The 22,196-nt window shown below is 41.2% G+C and overlaps 4 protein-coding genes and 1 long non-coding RNA gene across 9 annotated transcripts; 2 read left to right on the top strand and 3 right to left on the bottom strand.

The window, feature by feature from the left end:
• The first annotated feature begins 183 nt into the window (after nucleotides 1-183).
• Nucleotides 184-4,114, top strand: LOC135168635 (zonadhesin-like). Its single transcript, XM_064133017.1, has 3 exons — nucleotides 184-448; nucleotides 1,354-1,407; nucleotides 1,488-4,114. The coding sequence occupies exons 1-3, from the start codon at nucleotides 419-421 to the stop codon at nucleotides 3,981-3,983; spliced, it is 2,580 nt and encodes an 859-aa protein (XP_063989087.1). The 5' UTR covers nucleotides 184-418; the 3' UTR covers nucleotides 3,984-4,114.
• A 63-nt stretch (nucleotides 4,115-4,177) lies between these two features.
• LOC135168644 (mucin-5AC-like) lies at nucleotides 4,178-4,993 on the bottom strand. The gene is made up of 3 exons (XM_064133029.1): nucleotides 4,865-4,993; nucleotides 4,552-4,795; nucleotides 4,178-4,471 (listed from the first exon to the last, which is right to left on the bottom strand). The coding sequence occupies exons 2-3, from the start codon at nucleotides 4,688-4,690 to the stop codon at nucleotides 4,188-4,190; spliced, it is 423 nt and encodes a 140-aa protein (XP_063989099.1). The 5' UTR covers nucleotides 4,691-4,795; nucleotides 4,865-4,993; the 3' UTR covers nucleotides 4,178-4,187.
• Nucleotides 4,994-5,177: 184 nt separating this feature from the next.
• LOC135168633 (uncharacterized) lies at nucleotides 5,178-17,908 on the top strand. Of its 4 annotated transcripts, none has more exons than XM_064133014.1 (8): nucleotides 5,178-5,292; nucleotides 5,469-7,040; nucleotides 12,892-13,283; nucleotides 13,754-15,194; nucleotides 15,335-15,628; nucleotides 16,034-16,252; nucleotides 16,391-16,792; nucleotides 16,881-17,908. In XM_064133014.1, exons 2-8 carry the CDS (start codon nucleotides 7,026-7,028, stop codon nucleotides 16,899-16,901), a joined length of 2,784 nt encoding a protein of 927 aa, XP_063989084.1. In that variant the 5' UTR covers nucleotides 5,178-5,292; nucleotides 5,469-7,025; the 3' UTR covers nucleotides 16,902-17,908. The 4 variants fall into 4 exon arrangements, with proteins under 4 accessions (XP_063989084.1, XP_063989085.1, XP_063989083.1 ...); XM_064133015.1 differs by having other exon boundaries at nucleotides 5,179-5,934; nucleotides 6,027-7,040; XM_064133013.1 differs by having other exon boundaries at nucleotides 5,179-7,040.
• Nucleotides 7,929-8,990, bottom strand: LOC135168646 (uncharacterized). Its single transcript, XR_010300064.1, has 3 exons — nucleotides 8,760-8,990; nucleotides 8,487-8,605; nucleotides 7,929-8,389 (listed from the first exon to the last, which is right to left on the bottom strand). It is a non-coding gene; the product is annotated as an uncharacterized LOC135168646 (long non-coding RNA).
• Nucleotides 17,909-17,996: 88 nt separating the features above from the next.
• Nucleotides 17,997-22,104, bottom strand: LOC135168637 (uncharacterized). 2 transcript variants are annotated; one of them, XM_064133019.1, is made up of 10 exons: nucleotides 21,403-22,104; nucleotides 20,860-21,130; nucleotides 20,537-20,700; nucleotides 20,054-20,162; nucleotides 19,583-19,771; nucleotides 19,374-19,493; nucleotides 19,077-19,287; nucleotides 18,622-18,968; nucleotides 18,339-18,530; nucleotides 17,997-18,241 (listed from the first exon to the last, which is right to left on the bottom strand). In XM_064133019.1, exons 1-10 carry the CDS (start codon nucleotides 21,517-21,519, stop codon nucleotides 18,075-18,077), a joined length of 1,887 nt encoding a protein of 628 aa, XP_063989089.1. In that variant the 5' UTR covers nucleotides 21,520-22,104; the 3' UTR covers nucleotides 17,997-18,074. The 2 variants fall into 2 exon arrangements, with proteins under 2 accessions (XP_063989089.1, XP_063989091.1); XM_064133021.1 differs by having other exon boundaries at nucleotides 20,860-21,126; nucleotides 21,403-21,526.
• Between the last annotated feature and the right edge of the window lie 92 nt (nucleotides 22,105-22,196).

The raw sequence follows: 22,196 nt of genomic DNA, 5'->3' as shown, positions 1-22,196 counted from the left end.
ATTCTGTCGTATTTAGCCCACTCTCACCGCCTCCGGTACCATATAATTATCACAATCTTAACAGCTGAAAATGAAGGGGCGAAAATTAAAAATTCACAATGTCATAGGTCTTCCAATTCACAGGCGTGGGTTTAATAGCATATGAAAAGCCAAATGGTGGGGATCAGGAGTATTAAGACTCGCAAAAGAGAATTCAGCTCTCAGCCTCCCGTAATTCTGCACTTTATCAACGTGCGAGACGCGCTTTCACGCAGTTCTCGTCGTTTGGAGGCTGCGACTGGGCTACCAGAGAATTAATAAAAAAAAACGAGAGTTCAGACTGAGATAATTGGACAGAAGTGAAGAAGAGAGCTGAGAAATTTTGTATAGCGAGAGACGATCCACGGGAAACTTGGGGAGGAAATTTTATTGCAGTGGAATGTCGTCTGCAATTCTTTTAATTATTGTGGTAAGCCGCAATTTTATTTTAGTTTGGGAATCCATTGCTCCACAATTTTCATGACCCACTGGCGTCGGTAAAATACAGATTAATTATTACCGCGATGAATTACCTCTGAATTTTAATCCCTCATTTATGGAAATATAAATAAAATAACCCCGGGACGAATTGTCAGAAACTAAATCTTGCGATTTGGAATGAAAAATTGAAAAATTTTTAACCAATGCGCATTCCCCCATATTTTTTTTTGTATTTGAACTTTAATTAAATTTTACATGTAATAAAATTACAATGTTTAGAATTTGAAGACTTTCCACACGAAATTTTTTGGAATTTAGTGCTGGTGTCGTTAATTTTTCATAAAACTATCAATTTCATCGCGAGTAATTAGTGATAAATTCTCTAAAACAGGTGATATGTTCCTGGAACTGAAAATATGTATAAAAAATTCCCTGCAATCATAAAATTATCGACCTAACGTAATCGAATAACAGATTATTAAAACTCAGCAATAAAATCGCTGGAAAAATCAATGATTTCCGTTTCACAATGTGTCACCTGATTCTTTATGTTTTTGAATTAGCGCATTTCATACCACAAGCACTTCTTATCGTCGTGAAATTAAATCGCGCTGTGGCCGTTATCAGAATCACGATGATTACCCCCGGCATCATTATTTTTTTCCAATGTACGTATCGGTAGCTGAAACTTCCATATTTATGGTCCTCGCGTGGAATTGCACGGGAGGCGCGTGCGCTCGTGAATTTTCAATTGATCGTAACCGGCGATGAGATATTCGTGCGTGAGCCTCGGCCGAATGCCCTTAAAATCACGTCGGAGCTATAATTCCGAAAAAAGGAGGAGAAAATAATGGCTATTAATCTCAGTACGGATTTTTTTTATTATTTCCGTAGGCTTCTTGTGGATTCGCTCACGCGGGTCCCTATCACGGGCGGAGGATACCGGAGGTACAGAAAATTTCTTCAAACCCAAAAATAAAAAAATACAAATTCAAAATTTCTATTAAATAAATATTTTCCGAGATTAGATTCCTCAATATGATTACGACCTGGAGGAAAGCGACAACTACGAATATCCATCGGCTCCAGTGACGCGAATGTCCTCGACAGACGTCGACATATCTGTCAATTCTCTGGAGAAGTCAATTGCGGAAAACGATGGGAAGAATGACAAGAGTCGTCCTGGCACTAAATCATTGCAGACGCGTAAACTTTCTCGCAGATCTAACGAAAAGACCCCCGAGCGTTACAGGGAGACCGTCAACGTCCACGATAACCGCGATGTATGGGGATCATTTGACCCGCCAAAATCAAAAGGTCCTGTGAGGGATGAAGCCACCAGTGGTGCTACTAGTGACACTGATTACTCCGAGAAAAGGGGAAACAGGCATTGGAATGAGAATATAAATACTTTCCAAGTCACGGACACGCCCCAGGTTCCGGATTATTCTGATGATGTTCCAGACATCATGGAAAAATTGGAAAAAGAATTGGCGAAGACCAAACATCCGTCGAAAGAGTCCGTGGAATCTTCAGAAAATACAGAAACGACAACTGGAGTTCCAAAATTGGTAGCAGATCATCCAGAATCACCAGAAGAATCTCCAGAACTATCAACGCAGTCTCCGGAAATAATAATAGGGCCATCGAAAGCGGTAAAAGAAGTGTCGAAAGCACAGGAAGATTCTCCAAAAACAAGTACAGAACATCTGGAACGAGTGACAGAGACTGCGACCCCCGAACCTACGAAAACAACAGCCGTTCCTCCGAAGTCATCGGAAGAACCTCCAAAAGTATCAGAAGACTCTAACACATCAACTGAATCTCCGAGGCTGACGGATCTTCCAAAAACAACACCAGATTTCCCACTAAAATCAGAAGAGTTGAAAGACCCTTCGACCCTTCCAAAAGAAGATCAATGCAGCAACGGCTCCTCAGACAAGAATCAGCTCTACAGCTTGAGCTTTCCATCCACAAATTCATCAGCAAAACCAAAGCACAGAACAACCCTCCACTCGCAGAATGAATTGACCCTCTGCTGGATCGAGACCGTCACCACAAAGGAAGACAACTCCACGAGTCCACCAAAACGACTGGTCCTTCGCGAGTACACGATTACATTTGAAAATTCGGTTCTGATTCCGGACGAATACTTGTGGTGCCCCAGAGCCGAGGGAGAAGTCTATCCCACGACCCAGGAAGAAGCCGCCGGATCACCCTTCCAAGAGTACTTTGCAAGCGACACACGAAAGAGTAAAGATACCCAGTTCCAGATAATTGACGACGAGGGCAACGTCACGGTGATCGAGGAAAAAACAATCAGATGTGGGGTGGGATCGTTCATAACGAAAAACATCTACGAGAGACTGGACATATCGGGTAATTCCTTGATCCAAGTGGAAGTAAAAGTGGGACCTTCCTTGAACACTGTCACTGGAGCACCTGTCGAAGAGACAGTCTCTGATGAAGTTTCTTCGATCTCGGTGGACTGCTTGATCGCCGGTACGTGCAATGCCCTGAAGTCTGTCAGTACAACAACTAGACCATCAGAAACGTCACCAGACACATCAGAGACGACTCCTCCAACTGTTGACATCGATGGAGACAAAACGAAGATGACACTAGTCCCTGAGGAACTTGTTTGTGACCGCTCCATGGGGACGTGTGGTCCCACAAGGTCGACCTCCAGTGCAACTGTGACATCAGCACCCCCTCAATCAGAAGATCAGCCTGTCTTGGGAGATAGTACACCATCAGAGGAGCCGAAGGACCTTGAGGTTTCAACGCAAACAGAGTCAACGTCACCTGAAGAAGAGATTCTTCTGGGTGACAACGTGACAGTTCCAGTTGCCATCAGGACTACATTTCCAACAACTCTCTGGACAGAAGCGCAGTCAGTTCACAAGCCGCGTTATGCTTTGAAGCTCCAAGTTGTACTGGACAGGATCGATGAGAATGACAACAGGGAGACCCTCGTCAACCTGAAGAAGGAAGTGGCGTTGAATCACAAGAACCGGACGTACATGGATCTGCTAGACGCTCTCAATCACACCGTCAGCGATCTGGGGGTCATAAGGGACTTGCTGAAGTGCTCGGCCTTCGAGGGAATGTCCCCGATCATCTGGAGCTACGTAGACTCAGCGGAGGAACCCAACGCGACTCGCAGGAGTCGGAGTTTACCGGTTACAGCGTCTCAGAACGTTTCGGAGAAGCAGGAAATTCTGGAGCAGTGTCTTCCGGACATTAGGGCTGATATCTCCACGGGGTTGAAGGAAATCAAATCCCAGCTTTCAAGAAGTGGTAGTGGGGATGTTGTTGGGAAGACTGGAGATGTTGTGCCGACGAAGACGTCGAATTTCGGGACGGAAAGGACTGATCATAGGAGATCCCGAAGGAGTGCAGGTGCTGGGGATAGAGAGGCCATCAGTCAGTGGTCCAATGAGAGAGTTAGAGAAGCTTCAGATGGAGGACATATCCGAAGCTTCACGGAGTTAGTTGTGCTTGAAAATTCCGAAGTTGTCTAGATCGATAAATCAATCATTGACTTCGCATTTCTTTTGTCTAAATATTATCTGTTCCATTCTGTAACGTAACGTAGGATTTTTCGGGGGGAATATATATTTACAATGATGAATAAATAACTTCAAATGGATAATTTTTATCATTCGCTGGAGAGGTTTAGGTAGAATTAACAGAAAAAATTGTATCAATCTGGTCACATTGGAGATTCATTTTTTTATTGAACATGTGTATAGGGTAGGTCTCACACATGTGGCGACTAAGGGCTTGAAGAGATAATCTTTTGGACACTTCAGAGGGTATGCGATGAAGGCGGTTCTATCGCTGTTCAGACTGCAGAGGACGTAACTCCTGCAGGTTGTGTCAGTGGTGTTTTGGAAACGACCTGGTCCCAAGCAGAGAGAGGCAGGGGTAGTTCCTATTGTTGTTATTGTTGTAGTCGCCAGTGTAGTTGTTGTTATGGGTGAACTACTGGTTGACGGGGAAACAGTCACTTTGAAAAGAAAAGAACAATTTTTGTTGTTGAGGAATAAATAAGATAAATAAAAATCATATCCTGTTGGCTGGAAATACCTGAAGCAGTTGGACTTGACGGAGGGTCTGTCGCCTCCGTCGCTGGAGAAGAGACACTTTGGGTAATTACTTGAGGTCTGGTGGCCAGAAATAATACTACAATGTGGAGTATCTTCCAATGGAACCCAAAAAACTTCATTTTTTAATGTTAATTCACTTCTCGTGATGCCTTCATGTGCATCACTGCGACTGAATTTATACCGAGTTGTTGCTGATCACGACGTTGACGTATATTTGAAGAGATCTGTGCAGTGGCATATTTATTAGACTCCTAGGAACGTCAGAATCAGTCAACTGATGACTTTCATTATACCTTGAACTCAACCTTGAAAATCCAATGGCAGGAAAACCCTCGTAAACCCGCCCAATTTGATCAGTTTGATGCATCTCTCAATTCACTTTTTCCCACCGTAAATTTCACTTCTCAGAACTGGGGATCATAATTCCAATGCAACAAACTGTAAGTTATGATTTACGATCCATTATATTTTCCAATAAATTCCCTGAAACTGATTCTTACGGGATGAATAAAATGGAAATTACGATGGCTTGTTCTAGAATATTTATAGCTTCATGACCTTATCAGTGAGATAAAACGTAAATACAGTTTTATTGGCGCAGTTCACTTCTCACCGTTACCTTCGGTATACGATGAAGATACCTCCACATTACCCTGGATAATATCATTCTGAAAAAGGCAGGAGGCAGGAGAAAACAATATGGAAACTTCCCATCACCAGAGTAAAAGAATTTTAGGCAAAAAAAGAGTTAAAAATAAGATAAAAGAATAGTTATAAAGAGGAGAGACGATCGCATATGACAATCGTTTCAGAGGGAGGGAAATATATTTAAAAAATTATATATCTTGTAAGACAAGATAAAATATAGAATTTTTTATATTTTCATGCTGTCCATAGAATCGCAAGGAATGAATTCACGACTTCCTGGAACGATGAATTTCAAAGAGTAAGACTTTCTTTGAAACTAAAATATTCTTTGCGAACAGTTCCAGTGTCATTTCAGTTTGAGATATCCCATGGAATATCGAACATCAAACAGAAAAGACATCACGCACGGCCGTTAAACCCAGTTATATGGACTTTCACGTCGCTTTCTGCAAGGCCATTTTGTATTCCGTGGATTCACCCTCGATTTCCTTCTGTTCCTCCCTCCCCCGAAATTATGCACAGGAAGCATGAGGATCATTGAAAGGACGCACGATAGACTGGCCAAGTCTAAACTGAACGCCAGCCAGTGCAAGTCACTGATAAATTATGGCAGTTTCTCGACTGCGGGACGATGCATCGCGCTTTTAAATAAAAAGTTTCCACAGACTCGTTGCAACATCACTTGGACAAAATGCCATTGATATTCTATTGACGAGTACGGAATTCTACTGGCACCGATTAGAAAACTTATGAGAATTCGTTGGTTTTTTAATCTCAGATTTTTCAAAGATCTTTGAAATATTCCAGGACTTCTCCACCTTTGACAGCTGTCTTTCATGAGAACAGGGAAAATATACATTGGAGGGTGGATTTTTCTCAGGATCCATCAAGGTACCAAAAAGGGCTCAGCAGGTATTCTATGATTTTCGAGGGAATGCAGACTCATTCGTCAGTGTCAAAAAAGTGACGTCAGAAAAATTTGTATTAATTAATAAAAATAAAATTTTTTAAATGACAACTGATATAACAAAATCTGTGGAACATGAATAAGTAAAAATTTTAAAGAAAAATCGAAATAAAAGGAGAAATTTCCACTAAACAATAATAACTGAATCAAACCACATTTCTCCGTAAACTGTCATACGATTGAACCAGATAAAACCCAAAAATATTTAAAAAGTCGTTAGGACCTGGAATAAAAGCCAGTCACGATGTGGGTCTAAAACTGAAAGTGTGTACGTTTCCCTTATCCCAAGAGCCATCAGTTCCGCAGGTAATACTCAGGTTAGCAGGTAGTCCTATTGTTCTCCTCCAAAAAAATGCGACTCATCTCCTCGAGTAACTCCGAAAAAAAAAAAATATCGGAATGCTCACCCACACAGTCGCTCACCTCTACCTGAGTGGCTCAAGTCCCCAATGTATACAAAGTGGAAAGGCATCAGCAGTCCCCAACTACTGCGCTCATGGTCCCAGGAGGTGGATGCAAGGCATGAGGCCTTGTGGATATAAGTCACCCGGGCACTGTGTGCGCCAATGGACTCTCTCTTTGACCCTGGTCAAGTGCACATCGTCTCTTCCGTGTTCAGTAAAACAACAGTGATAAATAAATTGTTCTGTGTTTAGGATAATTGTGTGATGGATATGGGTTCACAATTTATGGTGGAATAAATTTTCTTTTATTCGTGTTTTGCGGAGGGAGTGATTTATTTTCTGTTCCCTGCTGTTGCTGTTGTGATTTACCCGGGTGTTTGGAATAATTTTTTGTGTGCAAAGGGTGGGATGCTACTTGAGGGAAATTGTTGAGAGATGTACCTTCGATTTGTGAGTAATTTCATAAATATTTAATTATCCAATGCAAATCATCCCCTCAATCCACTCGATCAATTTACGATTTAATTGTCGACTTTATTTTATAAATATTTAATTTACAAGTTTTTCGCTTTTTACTCGACTTCCGATCATTGATAATCGCCCCTCGACAATACTCAGCAGCTCAGTCAATTCGATATTGCGATCCCTATCGATTCCCACCCCCTAATCTATCGCAACCGCAGATCTAAATACCACAATGATCTCGCCACTTTTACGTAACATTAAATGACTCCAACAAAGTTGAATGACATGTGGTTTTTAAATTCATGGTCAAGTGCACAGGGAAAGGAGTTTGGTGGTTCAATCGATTAATTAAGGAAACTCGATTCCGGTCTGCGGTCGGGCTAGTTTGTCATGCTAATAACGAGATTGAATGTCTTGCAAATATATTCACTGTAAAATGATACAGACACCGAAGACTGTCACACACAATTTTTCAAATTCAAAAGTCACTCATACACAATCCGGTCTCTCTTTTTTTATTTTTGATAAATGGGTGAGTGAAAATATCACTTTGAGATTTTTATAGGCGAAACCCGTTCTTTTCGAAAATGAGAAAAGACCTTCGACTGAAAACGTTTAGGCGTGCATGCAAGATTTTACGATGCACTCCATTGAGTTTCTACCACGTGAGACGGTAAATTGTTGAGAGTTTTAAGTCTATGGTTTGTAGTTAGACCATTTGAGATTTTACATATGACAGAGAAGTGATATGAAAGCTCGGAGATTGTTGGAGCGATAATGTGAGAGAGTATTGTTGAGGGAAAAATTATTTAGACGTTTTTATGACTTGGAATCGCCAAAGTCATTGAGAATGATGTAGCTTTTCTTCGGCAGCCTCTTTGGATGATCTTTTCACACTCCAGAGAGTCTTGGAATTCAAAATTTTTTACAATAACAAGAACAACAGAGTTAAGTGTTAAACATTGCTATTTACGTAGTTGGAATAATTTTTTTTTAATATCTGAGACGTACATTTCATATTTTTGACAAAACACTTGATGGGGGCCAGCTCAATTTTTTTTATATATCGATAAACAATAAATTTTTCCGTGTGGGCAGGCCTTGTGAATTATTGAAATTATTCTATCAACAAATAGAAATTGTAATGTCAGTGGAATCGCTTTCATTTTGTCATAAAAAAAATTTGAAAATGGAAATTTTCAGCACCTCATTTCACTGCAGGGACTGTTCCACTTTGATATCTCATGGATTACCCGTATTTTTATTCATCATTCAGCGTTTTAATTTCCCCCAGAAGACGCTTTTCATTTTTACTGTCGACCTGAATCGTGGACCTTAAAATTAAAAAAAATTATTTCCTCTCATCTGTGGGAATAAATAGAGTTTCTCTTATTCAACCATTTCGCACCCTCTCGATTACGATTTTCTCACCGACTTCAGTGTCCATTGTCTTGTCCTGGGATGTCGGGTACGATAGTTTCGGTTTTAAGCCGTTAGATGACCTCTTAAAGTCAGTGCTTCAGCGACTAATTTGGGCTCATCCCACGACACTAATGAGTAATTTCAACGTGTGTCAAATTTCAAGGGCTTCAGTCGCTCTTTGCGAACTTAATAATTTTTTTTTTTAAACTAACATCCTCGCACTTATATTATGTATTGAGACTCAGTTTCCATTTAATCCAACGATGTATATAATCTACTCACCTCGTGTTTATTTCCATAATTATCCAAACCTTGGAGAATTATAAATTATATTTCTAAAAATTCCCCCTCCCAATTCATTCCGCTTTTCATCACGAGAAATAATTTCTTCGATTTCATCGGAGGAAAGCGAACGTTCATGAATAATTAATTAATCCATCCAATATCGAATTATGTATCGATAATATGGAATTAAAATCACCACACAATGCAACCCCGACTTTCTCAATCTCCCTGGAGAAATCAACGAATACTATCGTCGGATCACTCACGACTTCCAGTCACTCTGTTATTGATGAATAATCGCAGAAGCACCGAGATAGTGCACCAACTGTTCCAGATGATAACCAGAAACCGCTGATTTGTCTCCGTTAAACCGTACGCTCTTTCTATCGATATCATCGAGAGTGGTAAAACCAGTTTTCCCATAAGCCGATCCTTTGCAATTATTCATTTAAAAAAAAAAACAAAAATGCGTCAAAATTGAAAGAAACAAATTGATATCCTATCCCTCTCCCCCCCCCCCAATTGTATTCTTCTCTACTTTTTTCATGAGCAATTAATACTCAATAATTTTTTTTATTGGACTGAGGAATTTGAAAAATCACTCGAGCTCACAATCTCGCGAACGTTTACAGAAAGCGCGTGGTGACGTACGTTGCCAGTGATGATACAGCATCTTCCGGAGCATCCTGGGTCGTAGGAACACACGGTACTTCGACTCGTAATCCCCACAGGCCCACTTACCTACATTAACCAGGTTGGCAGTGGTACCGAAGGACTTCCATGTGTCTTACCGCCTTCGCTCCACTGCTCTGCTCCTCTTGTCCGCCATTGTCCATATTTGCCACAAATTGCTGGCACGTTCGTCTCACTCAACCATTTCAGACAACTCAACTCATACATTCACAGTGATTGGGCTCGTGAGTGATCGTTTATATCATTAACCCAAAACCGTAACGATTTCAGCGTTCGTTCTTTTATTTCACATCGGAGCGGTTCAATTTCGATTTTTGTCTGAGTTCGAGCCCTTGATCTGAATTTTTTTTTTCCCTACGGTTGACAATTTAGGGAGAGTATTGGAATACGTGCGAACCTAATGCGATAAATTAAACTGGAGCTCTTGAATTTTTTTATTGTTTGAAAATGACACGAGGAAGACGCGTCGGAAGTCTGGATTTCTCCGTTTTTAAATCCTCGTTTCGAAATTGGAGATTAAGTTCAATCAGGCAGTGATAATGAGGACTCTACTCAGCTGGAATTTCAGGAATGAAGGGGTAAAACAGTGGAACTATTTGCAGATGCTCACTGTTCTAACATTAAACAAATCAAACGTCCTCATTATTGTTACAGATGAGTGAAAATAAAGATCTGGTGATGAAAGTTCTCTCTCGGATTCTTTTAATTGGCAATAACTTCTTAATCAACGTGAATAACTTTCATGCAAAAACGTAATTATCCCGTGCGAAATGAAAATTATGAAGTAGCCGTAGTGTTTGGAAATTTCAACAAAAAGTAAACAAAAACTGGCTTTTCACTCAACAAAAGTCATGCTCAACCCATAAAACTGAGAAATGAATATGAAAGAATGATTCATATTCTGGCTAAACACTGGTTTCATACTATTTTTTCAAATAAAATACGAGAAGGAAATGAACAAAGTAGAACAACTAGTAATTACCGACCAACAGTTTTGCCAGGAACTTTGTCTGTGTTAGACATTGAATCGTACATCGAATCGTATGAACTCGTTAATTTTATGAATTATGTGAACGGGTTTGGGACTGAATCCGGGTCTTAGGGTCCCGATGGCGCGTCTCGAGCGAGACTACCGGCGAGTATATTCGCATAAAGGTGCCGGAAGACGAGTATAAAACGTAAGAAAGTGAAGAAAAGAGGGAACAGCCATTCACCGTGTATTTCCGTTCGTGACAACTTCGAGTAAACACCGCAACGACGATCGCACGATAAATTTACCGCTCATTATTGTTCCATCCGATTCTCCACAAGTATTTCCCTCCGTTTCTTTGTCTCCGGGCTTTTCTCCCGCGCCCGAAGGGGAAAATGCCGTGAAAAATTAAAACTCGAACTACTGGCACTGGCGGGTGGATTTATATTGTAATTACTCGTGACGTTGTTGAGTGGTTTTAATTTTTAATTTTTATGGGATTCCCCACGTGCTCTGTTTACTCCTGTGGCCGCGATCTTATGCATATGGCGACGTGGTTCAAGGAGTTTGGGAATTTATTAGCAACATTATTACGCAAAACTCCTATTTATCACCAATTCCAATCATTACTCCACGTTAATCCTTCACGTAAATTTTATTTACTTACAAACGGAGTTTCTAATGCGACTGCTGCCTTGTAATTTTTAATTTACATGGTTTACTTATATCGTTCACTGAAAATTTATTATTTTGAAATATTATCTGCAATTAGAAAGCACAGACGGTTGGGAAAAATAAAGAAAAATATACCTGGACCAGATCATTATGAATTATCTGTTGAAAAATAGTAAATTTCCTGGCACTTCACCTGGAACACATTCATCATAATTTTTATCTTAAATCAAATGTTTTTTTACGAAAATTACTGTCATATTCTCATTGAAATTTCAAAGAATTTTCAACACTGTACAACAGTGATCAGCAGAACGTAAGATTGCTTATGGGGGCGTCTTCTCAGGCCCAACGAAGAGATTCTCACGAGTCGACCCACTTCCTCCTCCTCGTAAACCGTCACTCGTACCTATTATCCTCATCGTGCCATTGACTGCACTCTTGTGTGCCACAGCGACTACTCGACCGTCTACTTTTATTATTCACACGGCGCATTAGCCTCATGCTATTTATAAACGCAACTAGTCAACACATTTTATTCCATGTTTTTGCACTGTCAACATTACCGATCGAGAGGCGACAGGGTTCACGCATGGTCGAGGGAATTGGGAGGTGTTAGAGTATCTTCTGGGAGGTGAGTGGTGTCTAGAGAGTTGGAGCATATGTTAGTGGACGGAGAGGATTGGGGACAGAATCGGAGAGGGAGAGGATTCTTTCATTTTCGGTGACTTGAGGCTGTGATGGCACACATTAATGACGGATTCTAGATCATGGGAAAGGGATTGACAGGATCTGCGGTATAATCCTGCAGATTTTACCAATTTGACGGTTTGAAAGGATAAACATAGAGGGATAGCGTAACATTAAACAGGAAATTATTAAAAATTGAAGAAATGAAATGAAAAAAAATTCTTGTGCGTTAATTTGTCAATTTAAGACGTGAGAAATTTTTACATTTATTTGACACTGTATTTTATTGTTTAAATTGGCAATGATTTGGGGTAGCAACATATCTCAGAAATAATTTTCCAATATTTATGACACGCAAACAATTGGAAAGGAAATTACATTAAAATTGACGTGCAAAAAGGATAATTGCGTCAATGTGATTGAACGTAATTACGCGTTTCTATCAATTTTCCACATTAACGTGAAAGGATTCCACTGGGGAATCCCATAGGCTCAGAATGAGCTACTTCATTAGCGGAAAGAACAAGTATTATACTCTCGGCTTCCCGGCGGTATTCCGGTCATATTACGCGGGCTTTCGCACGCGTGTGACAGCACACATGTTTCCACGACGAAGAGAAATCGCGTGAGCATTGTCTCCCAGGATCAGATTATTATCCAGTTTCAGGGACACGGGGGAAGTGAGAAAACTAGAGGAAAAATTGTGGGTATTGATTGGACGATTAGGGGCACTTCTCTTGTGATGAGCGCACGGGCTTTACGAGTTTTATATTGTCGGGGTTAATCATGAAGGAGATAAAGTCGACGGGAATGGGTTCATAAATAATTTCATTAGGGGTCTGAGTTGTTTCTGCGTTTATTCATTGAGAATGAATTGTCGGACTATTTTATGATCGCAATTAATTATTTGTGACTAATTGAGAGAGGCTTTTAATGAAATTTGGTGATTCCGTTGTTGAGGGACCGGGATGAGACATTTTAAGGGGAAAAATGCAATTATAGGACGACGCTCGCATTAAATTTTTGTCAGACAAATATTTGGCCGACAAAATTATTTATTTTTTCGATGTAAATAATCACAAGTTGACAATGTATTTTTTTTAGAGCCTGTCGTGCTTGATCCTGCTCGTATGTATATCCTGCACGGCACTGGCTAGGAGCAATGGCCCACGACCCCCAGCACCCCGACACCACCGCAGAAGAGCAGCGGCTCTCAGTGAATTCCTCGCACCGCCACCCCCGCCACTCCAAAGAAATCGTCCCCCCCAATTTCCCCATCAACCGCCATTTCGTCAGGGGAAGATTTTGAACTCAACCCCCCCACCGCTCCCCGAATCACCAGGATTTTTTGCGAGGTTCATGGGGTGGTTCAATCCCTGGAGCGGGGGCTCTCCACCACCACCAGCAGCGCCCACCCCCCAGCTCACTCATCCTGGATTTCAAGCTTCAGTGCAACATGAAACTTATGGACCTCCACAAGTGCCACCCATTGACACGTAATTAACCCCTCTATTTTCTAGTTTGATTGCACATCAACAGATAATTAAATCGCGTGATTGGGACTGTTTATCTCACACGGAGAATCATTAAGTACCATTACATTATGGAAATTTCACACGTATGCTAATGATGATCAATCGAAATATGTCTTTTTGAAGTGCTACTTTCTACACTTGAATGGAATGAAAACGCTTCATCAATTCTGTTATATTCATGTAGAAAGCATATTAATTCCTCGCCAGTGAAATACGGAGGGAAAATACTGATTCATTTGGAGAGTAGTGTTTTGTAAAATAATAAATGATCCCTAATTTTAAAAAATAAATAAAATACTCACCCCATGGCATCACAATTGAATCAACCCTCTGATCACACTCGAACACACAAGAAGAGATTTTTAAAAATATAAACAAATTCCAAAATTACCTGAAACCATACTAATTCCTCCCTGATCTTTCCCCTGCAGTCAATCACCTCAACAGCTGCCCCACGGGCCCTCCCCGAAGGCCGTTCACTCCCAGCTGCCACCCCTGTCTGGCACCAACTGTCACCCCTGCGACACAGTCCCCTGGATCCCCCTGATCAACGGCCTCAGCCTGAACACCAGATACGCCGAAGGAGCACCGGCAATTTCTCTGAATGAGCCCCACCAGGACCTCTCAGCCCCCAACAACTACCACGTCCCCTCCCCATCCCAGGAGGTGAAAATTCCGGATTTCGGTTGGGAGCGTCCGCCCGCACCGCCCCCGGATCTTCCCCAGCAGATCTCCAACACCTTCAACACGGACTTTCCGTTTCCTCTGACCGGACCTATTCCAAATCCCCACCTCTACCCCGGGGCGATGCCTCCACTCTTCAAAGCGGCTGCTTGGGACTCAGCACCAGCGGCAACAGATCATAACGAACAACTCAGGAGTAATGCAGCATATGGATTCGGAGAGGCCACCCCTGCAGATGTCCCCCCAGAGTCCGCCAATTCCCAGGTCCCACCATCGGGTCCCTCCCACACGGGTGGAGATTACGTAGATGTTCTTCCACCTGGTGCGGAGACTGCATCAGGCCCCGAACATTCAAATGTCCCACCCAGTCCTCCAGGGGAACCCGTTGATTCCGACTCCTTCAACCCCGGGTATGGACCAACTGATCATCAACCTGTTGAGCATCAAACGGCCTCTGTGTCACTGCCTCCAGTTGTGGATCCTCGTCAGCATCAGGGCCCGGGTTCAAGTGCCACTGAGCATCATAAATCAGCTATCAATCAGCCCACTGAACTCGGGACGAAGGTGTCCTCCGATGGCAAGCACATCATTCACATCCAGCAATCTCCTGTCATCGATTTATCGGAGGACACTGTTGACTGTGAGACATCTAATTCCTCTCGAGAAGCGGAGGAAGCCCCAGTGATCCTTCAGAATGCCGACGGAACGTACGGTATCAACACAACCTGGCCGACAACCGGTGATAGAGACGTCGAGGTTTCTGCAACGATTCAGACATCCGGGAAGGGTCACCCCCAGGGGGAGAGCGGGGAAGTTGTTCTTGAGAGGGGAGGAGTTGTAGGAAGTGCTGAACGGGTGAAGCTGGATGATAACACCACGTCTCTGCTGCTGGAGGTGCTGAGACAGTCGGCGAATAATTCGGAATTTGGACAGAGGATTACGACGACTGAACAGCCTCGTGAGGGGACTGATGAGACGGGGGGTGTGGAGGAGGGGAACCAGAGTACAACTGAGGAACCTCTGTTCGAGGCCATCATGAAGTCTTACAGGAATTTCCAGAGGGAACAGCAGGAGGGAACACCCTGGATTGATCCTAAGGATATTCACCAAGGCGCCGGGTTTACCCACTCCTCCGGAACTGCCAGGAATATGAAGGATCAGCAGCAAGGGGGTAAAAGGAATAAACAGGTCGGTATATTTTTTTGCGGAGTTGGAAATGTCGTTAGGCACAGTAGACATTTCCGTGTTGAATCAGACAAAAAATGATTTTAATATTTATTTATTTTTATTGGTATGTGGTGATAATAATTAGTCCTGATTGTTCACAGGTGCAGATAATAATTCCTTACACCTCTCAATACACTCCCATTCCTTTTCACCACAGCCCGATCACTTGGACAGATTCCGGGAGACTCCAGCCTCGAAAAGTTCCAGTTTTGTCCGTTCGAGATCGCTCCAAGGAGTCGCTAGAAATAACCGAAGAGGAGAGGTCTCATATTCTTCAGACTTTGCAGAGTCTTCCGAAGTTGAAAAAACTCACGCGACCCTTTGCCTTCAGCAAGACTAACACCTCGATCGATCCCTTGAGGCTTCAAAAAAATATCGACAACTGGACGATCCAAGTGAGTCCAGCATTGAATTGTAATTAAAAATCTCTTCGGGGTTCGCAGGAGAAAATGAAAGAAAATAATTGGATTTATGAAATTAGTTGAGTTTCAAAGCGATACAGGAAACACTCATAATTTACCTCACCATGTTTCTCTTTCTCACAGATGAGATAATAATAATTAACCCTGGAATTTAATCTTTACGCATAATTCACTTAACAAACATTCATTAATTCAACGTGTGAAAATGCATTTTTACACGTGACATTGTTTGGCTATAATAATCCACGAAGCGTTGAAACGAAGAAAAATGAGGCTTCAGATGTGGCACGGATATTTGCAAAGTGACTCTTACCTATGCTCATGACCCACGACAAAAGCGAGAAGTTTTCTCATCCGCTTTTCTCCTTTTCGCTGTAGGAATACTCCAAGGGAACGACAGCCAGCACTGTTCCCAGTTCTCCACATCGGCTCCAGCAGTCAAAAAAAATTCCAGAGGAGTACTTCACCACGACTGAACCAGTTGTCACTATCAGGGAGGCCGAGAAGGCCTTTGGAAATATTTTGAATGGTTTCAGCTTCAATGATCTGGAGCACGAGGGCTCGGCCAGTAGCAGAGTCGAGGTCCCCCACGTTCGTGTAAGTGACAGGGGCGATAATTATTAAAGACTCCAGTGATAAAGCACTGATTTATTTATCATATTGGGGATGAATCAAAGTTACAAGTGATCTTGACAAGATTATTTTATTTTTTTTCGTTCAAAAATTGCTGTTCAGGTCTCCTCGTCAGAGAATTCTGAAGCCTCATCCCCAAAGCCCTCGTCAGTGTCTCCATCGAGCTCTGAGGATCTCTCATGGGAGCAACTTCCGGTCTCAATTTCTCCAGTCAGTAAGGAACGTGTGTACATAGTTACGCCCCAGCCAGCGGTGAAGCCGTCGAAGTCCAAAGCCAAGTTGACAACAGACAAATTTCAGGGTGAGAGTAAATCGAAAAGGCAGTTTGCATCAATCGAGAGGGCATATCAGGTTCTTCCAGAGGCGGTGAATAACCTGGCAGTCGCATCAACCGGACCTGCAACACTTCCTCTCTGGGGAATAATGGAGCACGAGGACTACGCAGCCTCCAATAGAACTACGACTTCCCCAAAAACGCCGATTCTCTACTCAGGTCACTCGAAGGTAATTTAATAGTTATTTATTAAAAGAGCTAGAAGAGACTGTTTCCCTATGAAATTCAATAAAACTGATAATTTTTTGTTCTTTTCAGGTGTCACACACGAGACAATGACGAAGTATTCAAACAACAAAAGTGCAAAGGTCATCATGTGCGCGAATTCAATAGACTGCTAAAATATTTATAAACAATTCTCCCCATCGCGCCATGTGCATCCAGAACACTGAACTAATCTAAATAATTATCATTAAAATTAATTCTAGTATTTGAAAGCTCAAGACGGTTAGATACAGAGTCAATGGAAATTTTTTCATCTCACGATTCTTGAAGAAAAGTACATTTACGAACAATATCATTACACATTCTCTATTGACTCTGTCGATCCAGCCACGGCCAGTGTTGTACGTAAGTGGGGTCTGTGCGACTCACGTCTAGAATAAAGAATCAATTCGTGTTTTAACCGGTGGTATTTTCTCGATAAATTTCTCCGAAAATGGGAAAGTGAACGTGAAATCGTCTCAAATGGAATTCACAAACGAGACTTGTCCCAACATTTGTTACAAATCCGAAATACGTGAGTCGAGATGATGATTTTGGTGGGCTTTCCCCCGATTTCGCAAATTCATTTTGGATGATGTCCAACCTGCCCCAGACGTGTCTCGTATTCAATCCAAGAGAATGAGTACGTGAATTGGGAATAAGATTGAACAGGTGAAAGGGATAAATGTCCTCTGACCTGCAAAAAAATACGGGATACCATTTAACCCGATGCTCCAACTTTCATGTACTATGACCCCCAGTGCTGCAGCGTATGACCCCATCATTGAAATTTCATCGATACAGCGGAAGCCATGAAACTGGGGGTGAGAAAAAATTGACGATAATGGGAGGAATTCTCTGATATTTTTGGGGTCGATGAGGTTTTTTCGAAACGAGACTGGCTGACACTGAGTTGTGTGAAACCACTGGATACCGGAAGTATTCGGGAAAATTCATTCTATTGTCTAAGGTTCAACTGTACTAACGATGATTATACGACACTGACTCCATAACGAGATAACAACGGTTGAATAATTAGCGATCCATTTCAGGGACAAGGAGACCAAACAAGGACGTGACCTTAATGAGGGAGTGACGTTTACACGATAGGAGAAATTTTAACTCCATTGTTAGTACAAAGAGTTTTATGTCAAAATGAAGACATGATCATTGTTTTTCTTTCCTCTCTGTACAGAATATATTTTCGTTCAAAGTTGAGTTTCATAATTTTTGCGATGAGTATTTAATTTATTCGGCTAGTGCAACTTCTTGGTAATCCTTATCGTTTTTTCGACGGCCCTTGAACATTCGGATTACCAGCGCCTCCAGGCTCCACATGATTATTGTGAGCGCTGTCATGCTGTTTATCAGGACTATACACAAATCGTAACTTCCTCGCAATTCACGGATGATACCTGCACGCAATTACAAAAGGTCATTGATAAAAAAAATGTTCAGCAATTTCATAACAGACGAAATGGAAAATATTGATGGAATTCTGGTGGAATTTACCTATCAGTGGTCCCAGAATCATGAGCACAAGCCCATTAACTACCATCTGAATGCCAACAGCATCAGCCAGTCTCTCAATCGGAATGTAATTCGGTACAATCAGAGTCATGAAAACTGATCTGAATCCCTTGGCGAATCCAATTCCAACTGCCATTACGATCATCGCTGTGAAACTATTTGCATAAACGAGAACTGAAATGGTTAAAATTATTAACAAAAGTAGATTAGTGCATCTGAAGGACTGAAAATACGTCTGGATATTTAATTAACACGGTCACAGTACTTGATCTACTGCCAATCAGCATAGCTAGACTGATCAGGTACATCACTCTGGGTGTCTGACGTACTCGTTGTCCCACAAATGGAGCAACACTGCGCATCAGGAGGTCAATAGCTGCTGTTGTCGTCATCACAGCTGCCGATTGGCTCGTTTCAAATTTTATGTCTTCTAATATGAATGGCAGGAGGATGGCGAAATTTATCTCTGCAAATGTTGCTATCGACATGCCCAACATTATGTTGACGTAGATGGGATCACAGAGAAGTGTCAGATCGAAGAATTTGACGATTTTACTCAGACAGGAACAGCAACCGCCTTTGGATGTCAATGTTTCCTTTTTGTTGGAAGATCTAGATGAAAAAAATGTTTATAAATTCAATGTCTGTTTTATGACTGTCGTTAACTAAAATGGGTCTGAATTTTTTTTAATACAGCTCAATTAATATTATAGTACCCACACGATGTGCGGTTCCGTCGTATTGACATTTGAGGAGGAAAATCCATTTGTGTGAATGTCATTATCATTTTTCTTTTCGTCCTCAGCATTTTTGTCCAAATTTTCTTCATTTTCCGCAACTGATTTGGGGGGAGGTGTTATCGCATGAGAAAATAGTGGCTCATCGAGTAGCATGGGACAGCTGCCACTGATCGTGGCATTGAGGTTTATTCCTAAATGAAAATTTATACTGTTAGATTCCGATTAATTAAAAATTCTGAGTGACTCGGAATTTCCAAAAATCCCTGATGAGGCTGACCTGTACTCGACCATTTCTGCGGATGACGGCTCGTTCTACTTCCCTCCGGCTGCGCACATTGGACATTCTGAACGGACTGAAAATGCCGAATGCTGGGATTTCCATTACGCAGAGATGGGACTGGTAATCATGGCTTCATTTATTCCATCACGTTAATTACATCAGATTAATGCAGGGAGAAAGAGAAGTAATTGAATGGCAATAATTACCAGAGTCACGTCGAACGTAAATCACTTGGGTTTTCTTCGTCTCCTCTGTGACCTCTAGCTTCTGAAGATCGGAGTTGTGAGGATCTCCATTCACACTTGACACGGAAATTGTTCTTTTGCGTTCGAACTTCTCGGTTATAACTGAATCAGGCTTGAGATTATTGATAGTGACAAGTTCTCGTTCCGCATCTGCGAGGACAATGCAATTGAAAAAGAATAAAAAAACAGTGGTCAACACTGAGAAAAATATAATTCTGTCAATAAAATATATTTGTCAAGAGAATTTAATGAGAATTTTGAAATGAAAATTACGGGGACGTCATTGATCGACAAAGTATAATTGACATAATTATATTTTTTCCTCAGTGAAGATAAAAAACATCTAAAAAATAAAAGCAGCTGATATTTGTCTGGAAAAATGTTGACAACCATTTGAGAATATATTGATAATAATTCCTACAAATGATTCACCTGTGTCATTTTTGGATCTCGTGCGTTTTGAGTGCCACTTTACCGGCTGAAGCAGTAGAGACGCCACGACTGTGTGCAGACCTATCGCACCAAGAATAAATATCGCGTGCTGAAACGAGAATATATAAATATTAATGTACTATGTGTCAGTGCACTCGCTTATCAGTTGCCGCGGTTGTCTGGAGTGTATCGTTAAAATTGTGTTTTCATCAATCGGACAGCCATGTTTTTCAATGTAAACGAATGCGAGACATTTCGAGAGTATTTGAGCAGCCAAACAAGCCCCACATTGATAAGCACTCGACGTCATTCGATTAAACGTGATTTTAACGAATATCACCTGATGTGCAAAAGTGGAATATGCGAAATCGATATATTCATTTTTGAAAAGATGAGAAAGGGCAGAGGGGACGAAGGAATTCGAATAATTAATTAATTTCGAAACGCTTTGAATCGATGTTCGTCAGTCAGAAGGGTATTTACCTGCGTTGGATAATTGTCTGCTAAAATTGTAATTATTTGAGGCATTATTATTGGCCCCAGGCCAGTTATCGTCATTGCCAGAGCCACAGCAGGACCTCTTTTCTCCAAAAAGTATGTGTTCAACGCCAGAGAAAAGGCGGCCATCGTTAAACTGATTCCAAATGCTTAAAAAAAAAATAACCCTTTCAAGTTCTGCTCATATGTACCCCGAGGAAGAATTTATCAAAGAAATATTTAATACGGGGAAATTTCATGTACTTCCCAGTCGACATTTCATATATTTAAATAATCTGTGCAGATTTTTCACTGAAAAAAAATCTTACATGTTATGAATCCATGAGAAACTATGAAGTGCGTAAATTTGTAGGATATTGCGGTCATCATGAGGCCGGAAACAAACATGATTGATCCAGCGAGTGCAATTTTTCTGTACCCAAACATTCTCAGAAGTGGGCCATGCGTCAAACCCATGAGCATTCCGAAGGACATATTTATACTCATGATGATCGATGCATCGCGATCCGCAAAGTGCAGGTTTTTGAAGAGATCTTTGAAGATCAGTCCCATTCCTGTTATCAAAGGTACCATCACTAGCTGAAAAGAGAGGAAGGGATTTGGTCAATCGTCTTATCCAGAATTACAACAAATTAATTCCAATAAATTTTCTGACAATTTTCATTAAAAAAATTGAAGCTACAAAGGTCCCTTTTAATTTTAGAAATTTGATGGTAAAATCAGATTAAATTGACGTTTTTTGTACTTTTGAACTTTAATCATTCTATCACTCGCCACAATCAAAGCGACAAAACGATAAAAGAATTGCCCCCCTAGCTCCCAAATGGAATTTAATAAATAAATAAACTTACATTATTCAATGCATATCCCAGAACCACCATCCACCCCCACCCACCATCAGGTGGAATGAATTTCTCACTTTCTCTCTTATTCCCATGACCTCTTCTTCCACTCCTTTCTCCACTCATGTTAAAAGCAACAAACCTATGTTAAAATTAAACTGACACGCAAGCAAAATCTCCACAAATTCCTATGATTATTTGTAAAAGTGATAACAGACGAGTACTGTCAATCATTGAAGACAATTTATTTCACCGCAAAACACAACATTTTTTAAATTTAACACGAGCACATCCGTCGAATGTGTGTCAAACGCACAACGTGGAGTAACTAAAGTTCCCCACTACTAATTGCCCGACACAGCTCGGTGCCTGATGCCTTTCTTACGTATCTCTCAGTCACTGTTTCCGGCCAATAAAAGATCACATGGACTTGTCATTCGAGAATGGAACGCCGGAGATCTTCGGTGGTTCATATGGTAACGAACCACGAAACCGTCGAGGAGAGTGAGAGAGAGAGGGAGAAATGGTGTACCGTTATGGGTAGATACGGAACAGTGTTTTTTTTATCTAATCAATGAGATACTAATAATGCCTCGGGTGTTTGTAGTGCTTAACTCGTCAAGATTCCTGGTTAATATTCAAGTTTTTTAGTGATTCAACAGTTCTACAAACGACGAGAATAATACGGTAACGCGACTAAAGATCTTACACTCAGAAATTTATAACTTATTGATTTAGAATTAATTAATTATTGGGGAGTGATCACTAATAATTTTCATCCACTTTGTTAGTGACTGAGTTCC

The sequence above is a fragment of the Diachasmimorpha longicaudata genome, chromosome 13 (genome assembly GCF_034640455.1).
Source record: "Diachasmimorpha longicaudata isolate KC_UGA_2023 chromosome 13, iyDiaLong2, whole genome shotgun sequence".
Taxonomy (NCBI): Eukaryota; Metazoa; Arthropoda; class Insecta; order Hymenoptera; family Braconidae; genus Diachasmimorpha; species Diachasmimorpha longicaudata.
The sequence above is the reverse complement of the archived record's forward strand: the minus strand, read 5'-3'. Positions and strand labels throughout refer to the sequence as shown.

Excerpts from the sequence above, each read along its gene's own strand:
- LOC135168635 (XM_064133017.1), top strand. The coding sequence starts at position 419 with ATGTCGTCTGCAATTCTTTTAATTATTGTG. Across the intron at positions 449-1,353 it reads CAATTCTTTTAATTATTGTG|GCTTCTTGTGGATTCGCTCA; the intron begins GTAAGCCGCAAT and ends TTATTTCCGTAG. Across the intron at positions 1,408-1,487 it reads ACGGGCGGAGGATACCGGAG|ATTCCTCAATATGATTACGA; the intron begins GTACAGAAAATT and ends TTCCGAGATTAG.
- LOC135168644 (XM_064133029.1), bottom strand. The coding sequence starts at position 4,690 with ATGAAGTTTTTTGGGTTCCATTGGAAGATACTCCACATTGTAGTATTA. Across the intron at positions 4,472-4,551 it reads GTCAAGTCCAACTGCTTCAG|TGACTGTTTCCCCGTCAACC; the intron begins GTATTTCCAGCC and ends TTCTTTTCAAAG.
- LOC135168633 (XM_064133014.1), top strand. Across the intron at positions 15,195-15,334 it reads GGGGTAAAAGGAATAAACAG|GTGCAGATAATAATTCCTTA; the intron begins GTCGGTATATTT and ends GATTGTTCACAG. Across the intron at positions 16,253-16,390 it reads TCGAGGTCCCCCACGTTCGT|GTCTCCTCGTCAGAGAATTC; the intron begins GTAAGTGACAGG and ends ATTGCTGTTCAG.
- LOC135168637 (XM_064133019.1), bottom strand. The coding sequence starts at position 21,519 with ATGAGTGGAGAAAGGAGTGGAAGAAGAGGTCATGGGAATAAGAGAGAA. Across the intron at positions 19,288-19,373 it reads GCAGAAATGGTCGAGTACAG|GAATAAACCTCAATGCCACG; the intron begins GTCAGCCTCATC and ends ATTTTCATTTAG. Across the intron at positions 18,242-18,338 it reads GATTCTGGGACCACTGATAG|GTATCATCCGTGAATTGCGA; the intron begins GTAAATTCCACC and ends AATTGCGTGCAG.